Here is a 19,150-nt window from a genome sequence, read left to right as displayed (position 1 = left end):
GCTACACTAATTTATAGAAAAATAAGGGGTGTCCCTTTTTATTTGCAGGGCCAAAATGGCCTGCTCCTCAATGTGGTTGTCCTATATATCTCCAGGCGCTCAGGGTTTGGGACCAGAACCAATGGTTTTATACAACATTCAATGCTAAACCTCTGATATGTTAACAGACCATATGCACTATTACCAGGTTTGCAAATGTACAATTCAAGAATTCAGGTTAAAATTAAAATTAAAACAACTACTTGTCTGATGTCAGGTGTCTGAATTTATTTTTCATTAATGTAAAGGTAGGGACATGTCGCATCGTTAAAATTACATCTCTATGTAGTCAACACTATACAGTTATATACATAATTCATGATTTAAAAACACATTTAATACACAATAAAAACGTTTAAGATACACTATCACAATTACAAAAATCAATACAAAAGAATCACAATTTTTAGTCGACGCAGCGTTTCGGTTTTTCTTATCTCACACCTTCTTCAGGACTGATTCTTTATGCTTAGTTCCACCCAGATTTTTGGTGATGTTTCTTTGCCCCAGTCTTATATAAGCTGTTGCCGGTAGTTATACATAGTACCGATTGCAGGTTTCTCCTGTTCTGATTCAGGGTCTTTTCTTCCACACTGTGCGAGGTAGCCACCGTTAAATTGCAGTATGTAGGGAGTCCTTCAACCAAATTACAAGTGGGTCAGGCTTGTGCCGCGATTTTCCTCTCAATTATCGTCGACTACAGGAAGCTTTGGATTTTAATTGTCCTTCTTGCTTCTTTATTCGCCACTATGCTTTTGTCAATTGTATTCGGCCTCCCTGTTCCTCGTCACAGCGACGTCTGCTCCGTCTGCAGCTCCGGTTTCTTTGCGCGCATATGGTCTGTTAACATATCAGAGGTTTAGCATTGAATGTTGTATAAAACCATTGGTTCTGGTCCCAAACCCTGAGCGCCTGGAGATATATAGGACAACCACATTGAGGAGCAGGCCATTTTGGCCCTGCAAATAAAAAGGGACACCCCTTATTTTTCTGTTAATTTCCCCCTGGTCCCACATAACCAATAAGAGGGGGCCTCCCATAACTTTTTGCATCTTTCTACACTAATTTATGCCTCTATCCTCTAATAAGCCAAAACTGCTCGCCAAAAGATTAATTTATGCCCTGTAAGCCATTAAGGGTCGTCTGGACTTGCTACAAAGTGTACCTAGTTTGGTTCACTAAATAAAAAGCCAGCTTTCTGCACTCTGATGCTAAAGGAGTGGTGGAAAACTGGTCAGTAGCTTTTCAATAGCAGAAATAATATTGCTGCTTTAGTCGACATACTAAGATTATTTTTGATTAGTGTATTTTGAAGCATAACCATGTCTACTAATCTAAATACTCCGGTCATCTCCTTACTCTTCCCTACATTTTTTTTCTAGATTTGAAACCTTGATTCGTGGTTTAAAAAAAAAAAAATAATAATAATAATTTTTTTAAACAACTTGCTGAAACCTAAGTTGAAATTTGCTTTTAATCCTTTGCGATGTGATTTCCTTGGTAAAGATGATTTTTCTATAAATTTTCCCTTAAATCATGGTAAGTAGTATGAACAATGGAAGGATGTGTTTTAAAATCGTGTTTATTGAATAAGCATTCAGTATGGTGTATAGATCGAGTAAATGAACTGTTCTGTTCTTTCTTTTCTTACATACCGAATGTTAATTACATCAATAGTGAAAAAGGAGTAGAAATATATAGTCACAACCTGCTGACTTGAATGGGTGCAAACTCCTGTATTAAAAAAAAAAAAAAAAGTTCTCAGTTATGAGTCATCATTTTGCAGTTGAATTCAGATCTGTTCTTGTGTCTGTTTTGTTGTAGCCTTCGATGAAATCCTTGCTACGAACCTGGTCTGAGTTATACAAGGCATTTGCCCGTTGTGCAGCATTGGTGGCGACAACTGAAGAGAATGTGTGCTGTGAGGAGCTGTGCGCAAAGATACTGGCAGGGCTTGGGGAAGAAATATTGACAGTAAGTTTTCAATATTTTTTTTCTCAATATAGGAAAGCTTCATTCGAGCGTTCTAAAATAGAATTTGTGTGGTTTCAGGAATTGAATTAGTTAACCACCACAATCCAAGTGCATGATAAATTGGATCATTTACCTGCAGATGGCTCTTAAAATTCCTTTTCAGCGAATGCTTTTTTTTTTTTGTTGCTATTGCCCGCTCTCAGCCCGAATCCATGCCCTTACTTGTGATTCTGCATGCACTTTGCAGTAGTACTTGTATCACATTGTCCTATTTCCTGGATTTAGTTAGTATAGCACTTTGCCTTCAATTACACTTTTCCGTGTTTGCTCTCTTATGCAGCCAAGTGTTTGTATCACTGTAACGCTAGAGTTTCGGTAGGTCAGCCTTTAGTATCTTCTTGACTCATAGAAGCTGCAGTTTTGTCGGAATTATTATCTGGTAGTCAGTGGGGTTGGGTGGAGGCTTTTGTTTTATACTTAATTAGGAGCTAAAGGTGGAACTTTAGTGCCAGTGTGAAAACGTGATGGTGGAAGTCACTGTTCTGACAAGGTAAAACGGACATAAAATTGGTGGCCTAGTTAGTATCTCACAAAGGTGGTAACCTTTTTTTATAGTCATAAGACTATAAACATGTGAAGCCTACATTTTTAACTATGGCTGGGTGAAAAGCACTTTAAAAGGGGGGAGACTTTCCTGTGCAGCTGACGAGTGTGGGCAGCATCTGCAGTCCGGGGGGACTGAACGCCCGCTGCTTTCCCGCCAACCCGCCGCCGCACCTGCAAAATCCTCGGTGCGGCCGCTGTGAGGCACGTGGGACTACAAACCCCAGAATTCCCGGCATGCCCACATCGCGCTAGGAGGCGCTTTAAATCTGGGACAGCCCCTGTGGAGTGGGGAGACTTTCCTGTGCAGCTGACGAGTGTGGGCAGCATCTGCAGTCCGGGGGGACTGAACGCCCGCTGCTTTCCCGCCGCCGCACCTGCAAAATCCTCGGTGCGGCCGCTGTGAGGCGCGTGGGACTACAAACCCCAGAATTCCCGGCATGCCCACATCGCGCTAGGAGGCGCTTTAAATCTGGGACAGCCCCTGTGGAGTGGGGAGACTTTCCTGTGCAGCTGACGAGTGTGGGCAGCATCTGCAGTCCGGGGGGACTGAACGCCCGCTGCTTTCCCGCCGCCCGCCGCCGCACCTGCAAAATCCTCGGTGCGGCTGCTGTGAGGCGCGTGGGACTACAAACCCCAGAATTCCCGGCATGCCCACATCGCGCTAGGAGGCGCTTTAAATCTGGGACAGCCCCGTCTCGCGGGACGCCGGGCGAAGCCCGGACAAAGGGCGGGCCCTCTTAGGCCCTCCGAGGCACGAGGAGGATGGGATGGGCCACCCCCTTTTGATTGTCGCCTGTATGTCTAATGGAAAACGAGAGGTAACTTTGAACTAACTAATCCATTAAAGTGACTGTCATCATATTTTCTTCGGTATCCTCTACTGGTCTACCCTTTTTACCTCCCTGCTGTTAGACTATTGGTGTACGTGCATTGTTGCTTAGCCCTCTGTCATATATATATTTTCATGAAGTTAACCACATTATGACAGATAAAGGGCCTCGCACGAATAACATACCCCAGGGGGGGCAACGGAAAGGGACATTGGACAATTATTTAATCAGGACCACATCGGCTATCGAGTCTGTCATAGAGAGAGTAGAAAAGAGTCTTTGTATAGAATCCACATCTAGCAACCACTCCGCTATGGAGCCACCAGACCAAATACAAAATCTCTCTTTACTGGATGAACTAAATATGCTCTGTAAAACCGTGTATACGAACGTTGAAAACAGGAGTGACTCAAAAAATGCTTCTGTAGGTGCATTGCAAAATACTAGCCCCCGGTCTATTACCACTTTTCAACTAAATTCAAGTCATCCTAGTACCCCTTCTCTATCCACACCCACAGATACTATACAACAGCCAGTAAATGTACAGCTACCCTATCCAAATAGAAAGCGCAAAGGGCCTAAACAGAGGGAAAGATTAGCCAAAATACAAAGATTGCATCAAAGTCCCCCTTCAGGAATTAACAACATCCTTAAAACACCAGAGCTACGTTCAAACCTGGAGCTGACTGTAAATACCGCAACATCTGAACTATTGGCCCAAATTGACCTCCTGGTTAGGTCTTTAATTTCCCCACTGGTAAATAGAATTGAGGCAATAGGGGAAAAGCTCTGTTCTATAGAGGAATCCACCAGGGCAAACCTAACGATCTCAAAAAGAATTGAAGGAAAGAATCAAGCAGAGTCCCTAGTGACTACTGATATTCCCATCCTCCCTGTACAAAGTAATACTATACAAACTCATGTATCTGCCCCCAATACAACTAAAACACTAGTTATACCAAATCCCTCAATAGCCCAGATTCCTGCATCCAAAGATGGCCAGATTAAACCACTCACGCTGAAAAAGGGGAAGTCTCAAAACTACGGTAATACGCAAAGAAGGGCTAAACATATAGATCTACCACCGGAGGCTGCACCCTTTGTGCCCATCCTCTCGGGTGTCCCCGAGCTAACTAATAGTAAAATTGAAAGACCAGCAGACCTGGCAAACAAGGTGTCTTTCTGGTTGATAATGAATAGACCCTTACCACCCAATATTGACGGAACGATCTTAAATGTTAGAAGGGTAGGGTGGTTGGGTCCTATCCCCAAGGACATACCGGGAGACCTGGTTTTGGTCAACTTCAGGGACCCTCGAGTCATCAAACATTTCCGATGTTGGCAGCCACAAATGGGTGATGGCCCAATCGGAACATGGGAACTGCATGATTTTTATCCAAGGACTACATACATGCCCCATGCAAGATCACACAAACAAAATAACTTTGAGATGGGTAGTTATTGTCCTGGATTTAGCAAACGCATACCACCTACCTATAACCCATAACCGATTTCCTTTACTCTAAGGCATAGAACTGGATCCCTGACCTGTTAAACATGTGCACAGAAGGGCTTTCGTAAGTAACTGAAATTGATACTGACTCACATCAAGTCAATGGATGGTCTTTACCAATGGAATAACTTATGTACTTTTTTCCCTTATACCCTCTGAAGGACATCTGCTTTATTTTTAAATATGTTCAAGGTTTCAAGATGGCCACCGGGTGGGAGCTCCTGATCAGAGCTCCGAGTGCGTGGGGTTCCAATTCTGGATTTAATCCCCGTTAGCACCCGCATCTTCGAGGATTCAACAAAGAGTAACTGGAGCAAGTAACTGGATGCAAAAGCTAGTGATATTACCTGGTCACACGAGCTGCCTAGCTGCCTCGAGATCGGCTGCTGAGAGGACGGCTGCTGCTCTGGCGCTGGACGTTGGAGGCGATGGAGCTGGTCTCTGGAGGTGCTGGAGTCCGAGATCGCCCTGAGGTCGAAGGAAGGCGCCCGTTCTGCACCGGACCACTCTGAAGAGCTGCGCACCGCAGGAGCTGCCTACATCAGGGATCTCTCTTGGATCGGTGAGCCCTGTGCTGCCTGCGGGGGTTTGCCTGCTAACACCGGAGCGGCTCCACAGGATTCACGGCGGCACTGGGGGCCGAGAGCCCCCCCCATCCCCCCACCGCCCGATCCACGGCAGTGACGCGGTCAGGTACACGGGTGGCTGCCATCAGTGGAGCAGAGCCGCCGGCCCCGCAGCAGGCAGCAGGGAGTCACGGCGTCATTGGAGTGCCGAGAGAGGCTGAGTGCTGGGGGCGATCTGAGGAGTGGGGCACCGCCGTCTGAGGAGCTAGCGGAGAGGAGCCCTGTGGCTGGTGGGATCAGTGGGACGGAGGTCGGCTGGAGCCTGCCCTTGCCACGCCGGGAGCGGGAGCCATCTGCAAACATCGGCTTCGACGCTCACTCTGGATGACGACGGGTGCATGCTGAGTCTGCAGGCGAGGGGAGCTTTAGCGGAGCCTGAGTGAGCACCGTCGTGAGCACCGTCGCACACGCCAGACTGACTGGGTGATGGTAGACCCGGTGTCTGACTCACAACGGGAGTGATCTCCCTGCCCTGCCTGGCAAACTGTTCGCCTGGCTGTTCGTCCCCTGCCTGCCTGCCGCCACCAGAGGAAGCTGACACCAGAGGAAGCGGACGCCTTGCTGTAGGGTGGATGGTCGTTCCCCCCCCTCCCCCCCCTTTGTATCCAACACCCAGCTGCATTAGGAACAGACAGACCGACTGGTCTGCAAACGCTAGCGAAGATAGTCTTTGCCGAAGTGACAGCGACAGCTAAAGAAGGTATTTGTTTTGCCCCACTTCTGCGTTTTATGGGAAATGTGCACATTCTGCCCCACTCGTTTTGTTTTACAAAACCTCTGTTGTTCAAAATGGCGGGCTCGGATATCAGTAACAACAAAAAGAGGACTAATCGATCCTCTCTTCCTTGCTCCAAGCAATAACAACAAAAAAGGACTAGCGTCTCCAGACCTATCTGGCGGCCATTTTAGACTGACCTCTCTCTCTACTCAGCGGCCATCATGGACTAGTCATTGCCTTTACTGCAGTTTCTATTTTATTTTATTCTATCTTATTTTATTATTACTGGCTTCCTACATTGTATGCATTGCTATCACATTACTATCGTATATTCTAGTGTTATATCTGTTATTGCTACAGTTTGTATGCACATTTATGGGATGCAGTAACTCATTAGTAGTTTAGCCCTATTTTAGCCTGCATTTTATATGCGGCAAGCTGCACATATCTCACCTCTATCCCCATCATTCACTGTCCGCTACCGCATTTATTTATTTGTTGGTTTTTTTTTTTATGTAAGCTACATCACGTTATTGCACTGATTATTACTACCTCATTCAACTCGCTCTGTCAGGTAAGCTGCACACAGCCACTTTCTACGCCTAGACTACACTGCTGTTACCTCGTACATTCTAATATGTAACTTGGCGTCCACCTAATCGGTCCTACCTCTCATAGTTGGTTTCACGGTGTAAGCCGACCGCTACCTCATATATAGGATACTTGTGGTAAGATGCACCTACGCACTGTCTGTTCGGGGATCACACCGACTTCTACTCCTTATATCTTTGATCACTCACTAGTGTCGTCCTTGGCCCTGTAACTAGCGGCTGACAGTTTGTACTATCGTCCTACTTCCTACACTTAACACCACAGCCTCCCCAAAATGGAGCTCAACGGCAAGCACACTTTTAGAATTAACTACCCCTCCACTCCTCTCTCCAAAAATGCCACTAAACGTTTTAAACACAACTTCTTGAGGTCGCACCCTGAAACACCCTTTGCCGACACTTACTTCTCATCGGGCAATGGAGCTCTGAATACCGATATCATCTTCCACACCTCACGCAGAGCCCAATGGAGAAAAACTTTCCTATCCCTACTCACAGTCTCCACCACCAGGAAAACAACTCATGGCTTAATTCTCACCATCACACCTTCCCACCTCTTCCCTGGCAGGTCTACCATTACTATCTACAATAACGGGATTGTCCTAATCCAATCCACGGACAAGAACCTGGATTTACTAGACAACCTGTTCCCCAAGTTCAAAGAGCACCTCTCCAAGCTGCGGACCCCTACACAGAACTCCGCCAGCACTAGCACCCCTGACGTCGCAGCCACCACCTACTACACTTCTACCCCTAGCTCCCCAGTAAATGGCCCACCTGTTGTTAACGCTCCCCACTCCCCAATGACGTCACAAATATCTCCACTGCACATACTAGCAGCCCCTCTAACATGACCCTTCTTATCCCCACCCACACCCCCTCCATCCCTCTCCCCCCGGACAGAACATCCCCCCACCCACAACACACCACCATCTGAACAAGCCACCGCCCAAAGTTTATCCACCCCCCACTCCCATCCCCCCATGACAGACACCTCTCCCTCCCCATCTCCCTCCCCACCCTCGAGTCTCTCACACCTGACACAACAACTCCCACCCACAACACGCCCACATCTGCACACACCATCACTCGGAGTTTATCCACCCCCCACGGCAGACACCTCTCCCTTCCCTGCTCCCTCCCCACTCCCACTCACAACTCTATCTCCCTCCCAACAAAAGATACAGAACATACCTCCCCCTTACCTTAGCATCCCCCTCTCTCCCACCTCCTACTCTCAGCCCTCACTACCCTCCTGTCTCCCCCACTGTCTTCAGCCTTCACTCACTCTTCTACTCACCAGCACCGTCTCCCACTGAAGTCACTACCTATGCCTCCCAACCACAGCCTGCCACACCTCCAATACCCTCACCCCTCGCCCACAAACACGTCCACACCTTGAATACCATCCCACTCACTAGCACCGCGGAACCCCTCAACAACGCCAGTATACCCCCCCCCCCGATACCCTGCCTGCTCTCCAGCTCACTACTCCACCACTCACCAACGGCTCTCTCCACCAACACCTTCCCCAATGACCCTCCTGACCTGACTTTATCCACCCTCCAACAAGTCAAAGAGGAAATGTTACAAATCAAAAAAGACGTCCACGCAATCAAAGTCCTTCTCTCCTCACAGCCCAGTCTACCTCCCACCACCCAACTACCCTACAAACGACGCACCCTCCCTACATACCCTCGCCCCCAACCACACCAGCAATGGCCTACTATCCCCGCTCGCAATAATTCCCACCGCCCCCGTCGTGTTCTCAACCCCTTGTCGGACCGCGACCTATGCTCTCTCCTACACTCTTATGGCCCAGGTCCGGTAAAAGTCTTTTCCAACTCACACATCCCCATACCCACAATTCTTACTAACCCTCTGAGGCTCCCAACACTCAACAACAGAGGCTCCGTCCCTAACAACCTCAGAAAAGTTCCCCTCACACTAGAAAGCTCGACCACCCTTCTCTCTCCCAAACTCAAATGCATCCTACTAAACTGCAGATCGGCCCAGAGACATGCCTCCGACATCGCGGATCTCGTCTCAGATAGGGAGCTGGACCTAGCCATTCTAACGGAAACGTGGCTCACTGAAGCCTCTACCCCGATTATGGACATACTAGTCCCCCCCAACTATCACATCATTAGGCTGGACAGGTCTCCTGGCAAGACGGGCGGGGGAATTGCATGCATTTTTAGGAGCAACCTTTCCGTTACTCAAGTCACCTCCCCCTCCCTTTCCTCCTGTGAACTCCTCTGCCTCAACATCACCAGTGAGGGCAAACAAGTCTGTGCTTTACATCTCATCTATCACCCGCCTGGTGACAATTTCATATTCACCCAACAATTCATGGACCTGATCACTTCCAACGCCGGTCGGCAGACCACTCAAGTATACCTGGGTGACTTCAATCTCCACTGGAACGATCAGAAAGACACCGTGGTGAATAGTCTCAAAACTTTCCTCAATGCGCTTGACCTCACCCAACTATACAATAAACCAACACACGACAAAGGCGCGATACTCGACCTCATCATTGCCAAAGAGAACGCTATTCAACTGGAGGCGATTCTACCCTGCGATTGGTCAGATCACCACATTATCACCTTCTTTATCAACGAAAAAGTTAAACCTAACCCTACGCAACCAATCAAATCCAAAACATGGAAAAGGGATTTGAAGAATCTTAACCCCTCCACACTACCTCCCCACATCGGCAACCTCCTCCCCCCTTCAGGTGCCTCAGATGTTCAATCACTGACTGACCACTACCTTGACTCTATGAATACAATAGTCAATGAAGTCGCCCCTCTGCAACTGAAGAGTCTCCACCAAAATTTCTAACCCCTGGTATGATGACAGGCTCAATGACGAAAGGCGTAATATGCGAATGGCAGAGCGCACCTGGAGATCGGACCCTTCAGCACTGCATCTCAAAAAGCTTAAGAACAAGAGAAATGCCTACTTTAGGAAAATAAAGCGCACAAAGTCTGACTTCTTCAGCCGCCAGTTGGACCAAGCGAAGAACAGGCCAAGAAAGCTGTTCGAGCTAATCAAGACCCAAACAAAGGCACAACCCACGCAATCAAACAGCACAACAAATGACACCCCACACTGTGAAGCCTTCTCTGCTTTCTTTAAACTAAAGACTGACAACATAAGAAATGACCTCATCATGGATGTAAGCCGATACCCCAACCACACCAGAAAGGCAGACACTCAACCTAAAAACAAGGCATCCTGGCAGTACTTCGATACCTATTCGGAAGAAGCAATACACAAACTGCTCTGCACCTTGAAGCCCTCTAATCACCTCACAGACCCTCTACCTGCAAATGCTGTAAAAGACTTTATCCCCCTGCTCCTCCCTCTCTGGACCAAGATCATCAACAGCTCTTTACAACAAGGCCACATTCCAGACTCCCTTAAGGTGGGGCAAGTCACGCCTATACTCAAGAAACCTACAGCTGATCCGTCTGACCTAAACAACTATCGGCCCATCACCAATATCCCCACACTGGCCAAACTGCTGGAGAAATGTGTCCAACTCCAACTGACAAAACACATTGATCAATTTGACCTCCTCAACCCTCATCAATCAGGCTTCAGAGCGAAACATAGCACTGAAACGGCTATGACACACATAATTGATGACGCCCTCCAAATTCTGGATCGCAATGAGTCCTGCCTCCTCATCCTTCTTGACCTCTCGTCTGCATTTGACACGGTCAAACATGAGAATTTGCTGGAGCTGTTAAGTACTAGAATGGGGTTATCGGGAACTGTTCTCAAGTGGTTTTCGTCATTCCTTCACAACCGGTCTCAGAGGTTCAAGATCGACAATGTGCTATCTACACCTGTGCCTGTAGATCTAGGTGTTCCACAAGGATCCACCCTCTCCCCTACACTGTTCAACCTCGTTATGGAACCGCTCGCCACCTTGCTTCAAGCATCCAATGTACAATTCCATATGTACGCCGATGACACACAACTCTATCTAAAGTTACAATCCCCGGAAGATATCATACATCTGAATTCCACGCTTATTAACACCCAAGCTTGGCTGGCCGATAATCACCTCAAACTAAATGCTCTGAAAACTGAGTTCCTACTCATCTCACCCCCGGCGAAAATCTCCACCACCCAAACCTGGCTCAACAACCTAACAGCACTCAATGTCCAACCTACCATCGTGGACTCGGCGAAATCCCTAGGCATCACACTCGACACCAAGCTCCACATGCAGCAGCACGTCAGCAAAGCCACATAAGCAGCTAATTTCCAAATTAACACACTGAGGAAAATTAAACCCTTCCTCCCGGCCAAAGACTTCCAAACTGCTGTACAAGCTTTAGTCATCCCTCGAATAGACTATGGAATTGTGGCCCTCAGCGCTCTCCCGCTATCAACCTCAGCACCCTTAAGAGCCTCCCTGAACGCTGCCGCGAGACTCATTACTGGCTCTAGAAAGCATTCGCACATATCCCCAGACATATAGTCTCTAAAATGGCTGCCTTTTGAAGCCAGAATACAGCTAAAAATTGCAGTTATGACACACGCGGCCGTGCACCACAAGGCACCTAACTACCTCGCTCAAAAGCTGTCTATATCAGGAGGTTCGAGATCCAATAGGAGCACAAAAAATCTTCTCCTGAAACCTCGTAGATTCCGGAAAGTGAAAACTTACAAGCGCTCCTTCTCAGGGATGGCTCCCCGGATCTGGAATGCGCTCCCTCCTGAAACCAGGCTGATCTCCTCCACTGCACTCTGGCCAAGATCTCTTGATCGTTATAGATGTTGGTACAGAGACTCTGCATTGCGTTGTATCACTGCTCACCCTATCCCCTGGCACTATATTCTACTTGTTGGGGGCACTACTACGCTACGCTCTTACTACCGACCAAGATATGATACACGTTGGTTTACTGATCCACCTGTACACCTCTGTAGTGTGATCAATGACCTGTGCTGTTCCTATATTACTCCCTTACCTGATTGTATATGGATTGGTTTTTTGTATGTTTTTATTATCCATGTTATTACCATGTTATTGACTATTATACTGTCTCCCATTATCTCTGTTGACTCCTACTGCCCCTTCCCTGTATCTGTGAAGCGCTCTGATATCTGTAAGGATCCTGTTCGCGCTATATAAAACTTTGAATAAATAAATAAATAAATAATAAATAAATAAATAAATAAATGTCACTATAACATGTAAACATACCATATTTTTTTTTTTTTTTAGTGTAACAGGCTTAATTGAATTTGCTATGACCATGCCTTGCAACAAAGTTGCTAGGGTTTGTATACGATGAATTGTAAAAATGATTTTACTAGTATAATCGTTATCTTCGCACAGATAGTGACCTTGTAATGCATATCATTGATGTTTGTTCTTATTGTATTTTTTATCCTGTACGCTTTTATGAATTTTTTACTGAATTCGAATAAAGCTTGTTGACTGACTGACACTTTAAAAGTAAAAATCAAGTCTCCTCATGGTCTGCTCTGGGAGGGCTATGCAATTGATTTGTTCGGTAACTTGCATATCCTTTTAATATGGTACTATGAGCTATGCACTTTACATTAGAAAGCTTATTAATGCCTTAGCGGCGGCAATTCCGCCACGGTGCGGGCGTTCTAAAGAGTGGGTGGGCTGCGAAGGCTGTTGGCCATTCGCAGCACGCCGACAGGAGCAGGGACCGAAGCACGGACCGCGTTAAAGACAAAAATCCACGTAACAAAAATGTAGTTTCTTGAAGTTTCTACTTGGAAACTGCCGAACTTTAAAGGAGTTTTTTTTTTTATAATTTATTTTTTAGCTATCATTATTCATTTCATTTTTAGGTCTTGCGCCTAGCGTTGCAGTGCGCAGCAAGAGACTTATTGTAGGGGGTTTCAAAGCGAACCTAGGAATCGCACACGCTCGTGCGTGTGCTTTTCCTTTTGGCCCACGCTATTGGCCTTTGCGTGCGTCTTTTTAACAGAGACCGCATGCAATTGCCCTAAGGCGGGCACATTGCTCCGCCCATGGCCTATTGGTGTTGTTTACCCGAACGGCTGCCATGTGCTTTCTATTATCGTGCCCAGACACGGGCGCGATAATTGAAACCACATGGTTCGCTGTGGCGCGCGCACGTACCACTCGCGGGCTTGTTCATTTTTATATGTTTTTTGAGATCCATTTCACAGGGAAGCAACTAAATGAAAAAAGGAAAGTGAGGTTGTGAACCGTTCAAGTCACGGTTTTCAGTAATTCATTTTATAGACACTCATTGTTCCCCCTCAGCACTTGTGCAGGTAGTGGTAACAGTTCTTTATTGATTATTTGTTGATGTAGGCCAGTGGATGGTTGAATCCCTGGTGCCTCTGCACTCTGTCTGTGCCTGCTTGCCACCAAACTATCCCCTGCTAAAAACGGTCCTTCCTTGAACAGTCCCATTCATCCACATACACGTGAGTCCTGGTAGGGGCAGCATCACTAACAGTTTTACACACTCCTTTGCTGTTCGTCACCTTGCTGTATTTATGCCAGGCACTTTGCAGGTCAGAAACAAGTAAAGGAGGGTGACAAATGTTGTGGAAGTGTTAAGACTCTGCTACACTAATCAGAACGTGATTGTCACAGCTATGCTTTCTGAAATGTAAAATAATTGTATTACATCATTGTGTGTTTTTAAAGCACAGCAAAGGTCATCCTGAATGACGGAGTGCCACGTTTCATCTCATGCCCATGAACTTCCGGAAACATGTAACTTCGAAACTTTTCCCTACCTATAAGAAAATAAGGACTCCAATTGCATTTCACAATCAATGTGAAACGAAAAATTAAGCAGGCTAATATCCTTTCAGTGACTTTTTTTCACTTAGAATGAATGATTCATACACCCACCGATATTGCTAAACTCGTAACCTAGGAACAGAATTTCAAAACCATTACTGAGGACTTTTGTGGCCTTGCCTTTTGCACATGGTTGTGTCCCTCGTGCTTCCTTACCAGAAAGTCCATTCTTTATTAATTCCCAATTAAAAGCCCATACTGCAAAATGAATTGTACATAAGTGCTTCCAATAAAGGTCACAAGACACAAAGTGATGAGCACAAGGTCACACTATTTGGTTAAGTGGGGGTTCAGGGATTCAAGTGGAAGTCTCCAATAACTTGACCCTACGCTCGAGAGCAATATACCTATATATTTTGTTCTTAAACCAGTCTACTGCCAGTAACTTGTGTCTTTTTGTGTAAATTATCCTCGCAAAGTGAAACATTACGTGAGATACTGACACAATACGTGTACTTTAAAAAAAATTATCATTTCTCACAGAATCTAGTTTGTCTCTGTACTAGACAATTTGTTCATAATGGCAGAAATCCCGTTCAGTTTTTAAACACACTAACGTCCACCAGCCCATGTTGTATCTTACTTTATACATGCTGATTGCAACTGCCATTGCTGTGCTATGTTTATCACCCGCCATAAAACGTTATAAAAAAAGGCCATCACCCCAAAGTGAACTGGGATTCCTACCCAAGGACATTTTTGCACAAAACTGTGCCCAAAAGGAATGTTCCAAAGTCAAAATTCCAATGACTGAGGCTATGGTAGGCTGACAAGATTATAGGGGGAGCTGATCTAGCAGCTTTATTCTGCCAGATAAAAAATGTAAAAATAGGTTAAATAAAAAATATTAAAAACTGTCGCAAGCACACACGGTATAGCTGAAAAAAGAAAATGAAACCGGGGAAGAACCACCATTTTAATCAGGGCCACCCTCCCTAGAATGGTAAGCGGGAGCGACTTCCATTGTGAAAACAATGCTTTTACTTTTAAAAGTAACGGGTAATAATTACGCCTTTTTAAGTCTTCAACCTTTGATGAATATCTAATAACCAGGCACCACTTCAGTTGCTCATTTATGCAGTGACCGTTCCTGGATTCAATATATCGGGCTCACAGTTAGAGATTTACTTCGGTCTTATTAATCCTATAGCTGCCCTAATACTGTGTATAAAGAAAAGACCTTAAAAGCTTTTTCTTGAGAACACCTGCTAACATGGAGCAGCAACACTGTCATTCGCACAAAGTTGAGTCTTATCCATCTGTGGTGTAGGAGGGTGAATATCTCTATTCCTAATTGCAATCGCCAGTTGCTTGCTGAAACAAGCATATGCAATGCAATAGGTCTCGCATTTGTGAGTTTAAGCTACTAGCATTGCAATGCCTCTTATTTGTTTTAAAAACCAAAACATAAACAAAAGACATTGTAATTTACAATGCGAATAGCTAAAGCTCTTGTAAATGCGAGACCTATTGCATTGCAAATGCTTGTTTTAAATGCTAGATATCCCCGAAAAAGTACTGGGTGAAAACAGGGGCAAAACTCAGTACCAGAGCCTTTAAAAATGTACTGACATGTGGAAAGAAACATTGCCTGCATAAATCATTCAGCTGCACTATACTTCTTTCAAAGATTGCTCTGCGGCAACACAAACAAAATGAACCGGAAATTAAATGCTGAGATTATGCGAGACAGCCAGTTAACCGAGGCGCCACTTCGAAATCTATGGAGACAGGATTTTAGTTTGCTTAATAATCCACGGGGCCGGAGTCATCACAGCTCGTCGAGTCGTCACCACTCGTCTGGCTCCAAGTCCTCAGGTAAGAGGCACAAAGAAGTCGAAGCAGTGATATTGCTCTTCTGACTCTTCCCCCCTCCCCCCCCCCCTCCCCTGGCGCACCAGGGATGCAGGCGTCGCATCCAAGCCCACACCCGCCGGTCCCTGGGCTTAATGCGATGCCAGAGGAGATTCGTGACTTCCTCGTGGCCATGAGGACTCACTTCCGTCCGTCGCGGGTTGTTGGCGTGCCTTCGGGCCCTGCGACCCAGACTAGGGGCCTTGGCGGGCCGGCGGCTTCGCCCCCAGCGCCATCGGGTGCTTCGGCGCCGTCGTCGACTTCGGTCCTGATGCCGCCTGGCCCCGCCGGATCCGGGTCGCCGCTGGTCGACCTCCAGGGTGTCTCCCCCGACGCAGTCTCTGGACGACATTGTCCCCGATCCCTCCCTCTGGTTCCGGCGCCGTAGCGGCGCTGCTCGACGCCGCATCCGGCGCCGGCCGAAGACTTGTTCTTCTATTATCCGGCTCCATCCTTTGAACCTGCCTACCAGGACATGGAGTACGAGGAGGGTTGGGAGGGGTCTGAGGACCCTCTGGCACGTGAGTGTCAGTCTTATCAGGACTGGACAGAGGAGCTATGGGAGGCCAGTGGTCTGGACACCTTCCCTGACACTGGTTTTGTCTCCCCTCCTACCGTGGCTACGGAGGAAGGGGCAGCTTATAGTGTGGTGCTGACGAGGGCAGCTAAAGCTTTGGCGCTTACGCTCCCCGTTGCTACTGTGAGGCCTAATATCCACACTGAGGTCCTTAGACCGCAGGCTGGCTCTCCGGAGCCTTTGCTGCCGTTTAATGAGGCTCTCATGGACGTCCTGTTGGGCACTTGGTCCAGGCCCGCTACAGGTCCGCCTGTGGACAGGCACGTCGCCAGGCGCCACAGCCCAGCTCCGGGTGACCCTAGCTTCCTGTCCTCCCACCCCACCCCCGAGAACTGGTTATCCAGGCCTCTACCTCACAATCTGCATTCCCGACTGCTACTCCAGATCGGGAATCCAAGAGGTACGAACAGTTTGGGAAGAAACTGTTCTTGTCGCTTAGTTGCGGACTGCGGTCAGTGAACACTGCGTGTCTCTTGGCCCGTTATACCCACTCTCTGTGGGATACGGTTGCGGCCGTGCTGCCTAAGTGTCCGGAAGGGGCCCGGGCAAAACTCGATCAAGCCCTCGCGGAGGGTAGGGATGCGGCACGGTATTCCATCCGATGTGGGCTGGATACTACAGACTCACAGGGCAGAGCGATGTCCACGATGGTGGCAGTTCGCCGCCACGCCTGGTTGAGGTCCGCCAACTTTTTGGCTGATGTCCATAACACCATCAGGGACATGCCGTTTGATGGCAGCCACCATTTTGGTGGCAAAGCAGAACATGCGCTGGAACGCTTTAAGGACTCCAGGGATACAGCCAAGTCCTTGGTCCTGTCTGCTCCGCCTCAGCAGCAGACTGTTTTCGCTACTTTCGTGGCCAAGGAAGGGGTGCCCCGACACGTCCTGACAGCCACGGGCCACAGACTAACATTCAGCGCGGCGGACGTGGTAACCGCCATGCCGGTGCCCTGGGACAACGGCGAGGCCAATCCACATCCACCCCCGCAGCATCCGCCTCAAAGCCCTCCTAGTCAGAGCTTTCAGGCCCATTTGACGCCAGTGGGTGGCAGGGTTCGCCATCACCTCCACTGGCGCACCATCACTTCGGACAGGTGGGTGCTGCAAATCGTCTGAAGGGGCTACTACCTCCCCTTCGAGGCGTCTCCTCCAGCCATGCCACCGCGTGTCGGGGGATCACTTGCGGCTTCTGCAAGAGGAAGTTACGGCCCTCTTGGCCAAGGGGGCCATCGAGCGCGTTCCTGGGCCAGAAGTAGGGTGTGGTTGCTATTCCCACTACGGAACTAATCCTCCACCTTCCCCGGTTAACGTGGCACGCAATCTCGGTGTCCAAATTGATGGCGAACTATCCTATAAAACCCAGATCCTGAGAGTTACCTCTGCTTGCTTTGGCAAACTTCACATGATAAGAAAGATCTCCCCCTTTCTCTCCACTGAATCACTGAAGACAGTGACGCACGCCCTTGTCACCTCACATTTGGACTACGCTAACAGTCTGTATGTAGGACTCCCAACCTACCTCTTACACAGACTGCATATCGTGCAGAACGCTGCCGCCAGGCTGATTTGTAAGGTCCCCTACCGACACTCCATTTCTCCCTATCAAGCCCTTGTACTTGTCTTCATGGCTCTGAATGGAAAAGGCCCCAGTTACCTCAGACACAGGCTGAAGATAGTCCAATCGCCACGTGCTCTTAGATCAAACCACCTCTGTCTCCTGCTCCCGCCCAGATTCCGCCTAGCAAGAAAGGGTGGTAGAGCATTTGCGGTGGTGGTATCTAAACTTTGGAATTCTCTACCTATCAGTCTTCGGCTTATTGACACCGAATCTCAATTCAGGGGCAAACTGAAGACCTTCCTATTTTCCAGCTGCTAAATTCTGGGTTCCTCCGGTTTGCAATCCTCAGCGCCGGGACACCCCCGTTGGGGGTAGCCGCGCGCTCAATAAATGTCATAAATAAATAAAATAAATACTTTCTGGTTCCTAAGAAGGGCAAAGGGGGCCTACGCCCTATCTTGGACCTCAGGAATGTCAATGGCTTCCTCCGGAAGGAGAAGTTCAAGATGCTGACTTTGGCTCAGGTCTTAGCTGCCCTGGACCCAGGAGACTGAATGGTAACGTTGGACTTGCAGGGTGCGTACTTTCACATCCCATCCTACAGGCCCACCGGCGCTACCTGCGGTTCGTGGTAGGCCACCCGCACTTTCAGTTTACTGTGCTCCCCTTCGGCCTTACCAGCACCCCACGGGTGTTCACGAAGGTGATGGCGGTGGTCGCAGCTCATCTGCGCAGGTTAGGGGTTTCAGTCTTCCCCTACCTCGACGACTGGTTGTTGAAGGCGGGTTCGCCCCAGACAGTCGTCAGCCACCTCCCAGACTACGGCCGACCTCCTGCACCAGCTGGGGTTCTCCATCAATGTGCCGAAGTTGCTTCTGTGCCCCTCTAGGAAGTTCCTCTTCATCGGAGCGGTTCTAGACTCTGCGCAGTTTCGGGTTTATCCTCCCGAACAGCGGGTTCGGGATATTCAGGCTCTGATCTTTCAGCCGTTATCCCGAGTCTCGGTCAGGTTGACGCTGCGGCTTCTGGGGCTGATGGCCTCCTGCATCCTTCTGGTGCATCACGCCAGGTGGCGGATGCGGGCTCTGCAGTGGGACCTGACGTTTCAGTGGGCCCAGCATCAGGGCATCTTGTCTGACCATTTCTTGATCTCGGAGGGCACTGCAAGACAGTTGCAGTGGTGGCCCGAGCACCGCGATTGAGTCAGCGGCAGATCCCTCTCCCTTCCCAAACCGGAGCACGTAGTTGTGACGGATGCGTCTCTCCAGGGCTGGGGAGGCCACTTGGGAGAGGCGAAGATCAGAGGCCTCTGGTCTCCGGCAGAGTCCCAGCTCCACATCAACCTTCTGGAGCTGCGGGCGATCCGGCTTGCACTGAAGGCATTCCTTCCCTCTG

The 19,150-nt window shown here is 48.2% G+C and overlaps 1 protein-coding gene across 2 annotated transcripts in view; it reads left to right on the top strand.

Moving 5' to 3' along the window:
* Positions 1–19,150, top strand: part of RIF1 (replication timing regulatory factor 1) — a 357,947-nt gene that overhangs the window by 141,892 nt on the left and 196,905 nt on the right. For both annotated transcript variants that reach the window (XM_078681750.1, XM_078681748.1), the window contains exon 19: positions 1,864–2,013. In XM_078681750.1, the coding sequence (XP_078537876.1) occupies positions 1,864–2,013 (150 nt within the window). The remainder of the gene's footprint in view (positions 1–1,863; positions 2,014–19,150) is intronic.

Source organism: Lissotriton helveticus, chromosome 3_1 (genome assembly GCF_964261635.1).
Source record: "Lissotriton helveticus chromosome 3_1, aLisHel1.1, whole genome shotgun sequence".
Taxonomy (NCBI): domain Eukaryota; kingdom Metazoa; phylum Chordata; class Amphibia; order Caudata; family Salamandridae; genus Lissotriton; species Lissotriton helveticus.
The sequence above is the reverse complement of the archived record's forward strand: the minus strand, read 5'-3'. Positions and strand labels throughout refer to the sequence as shown.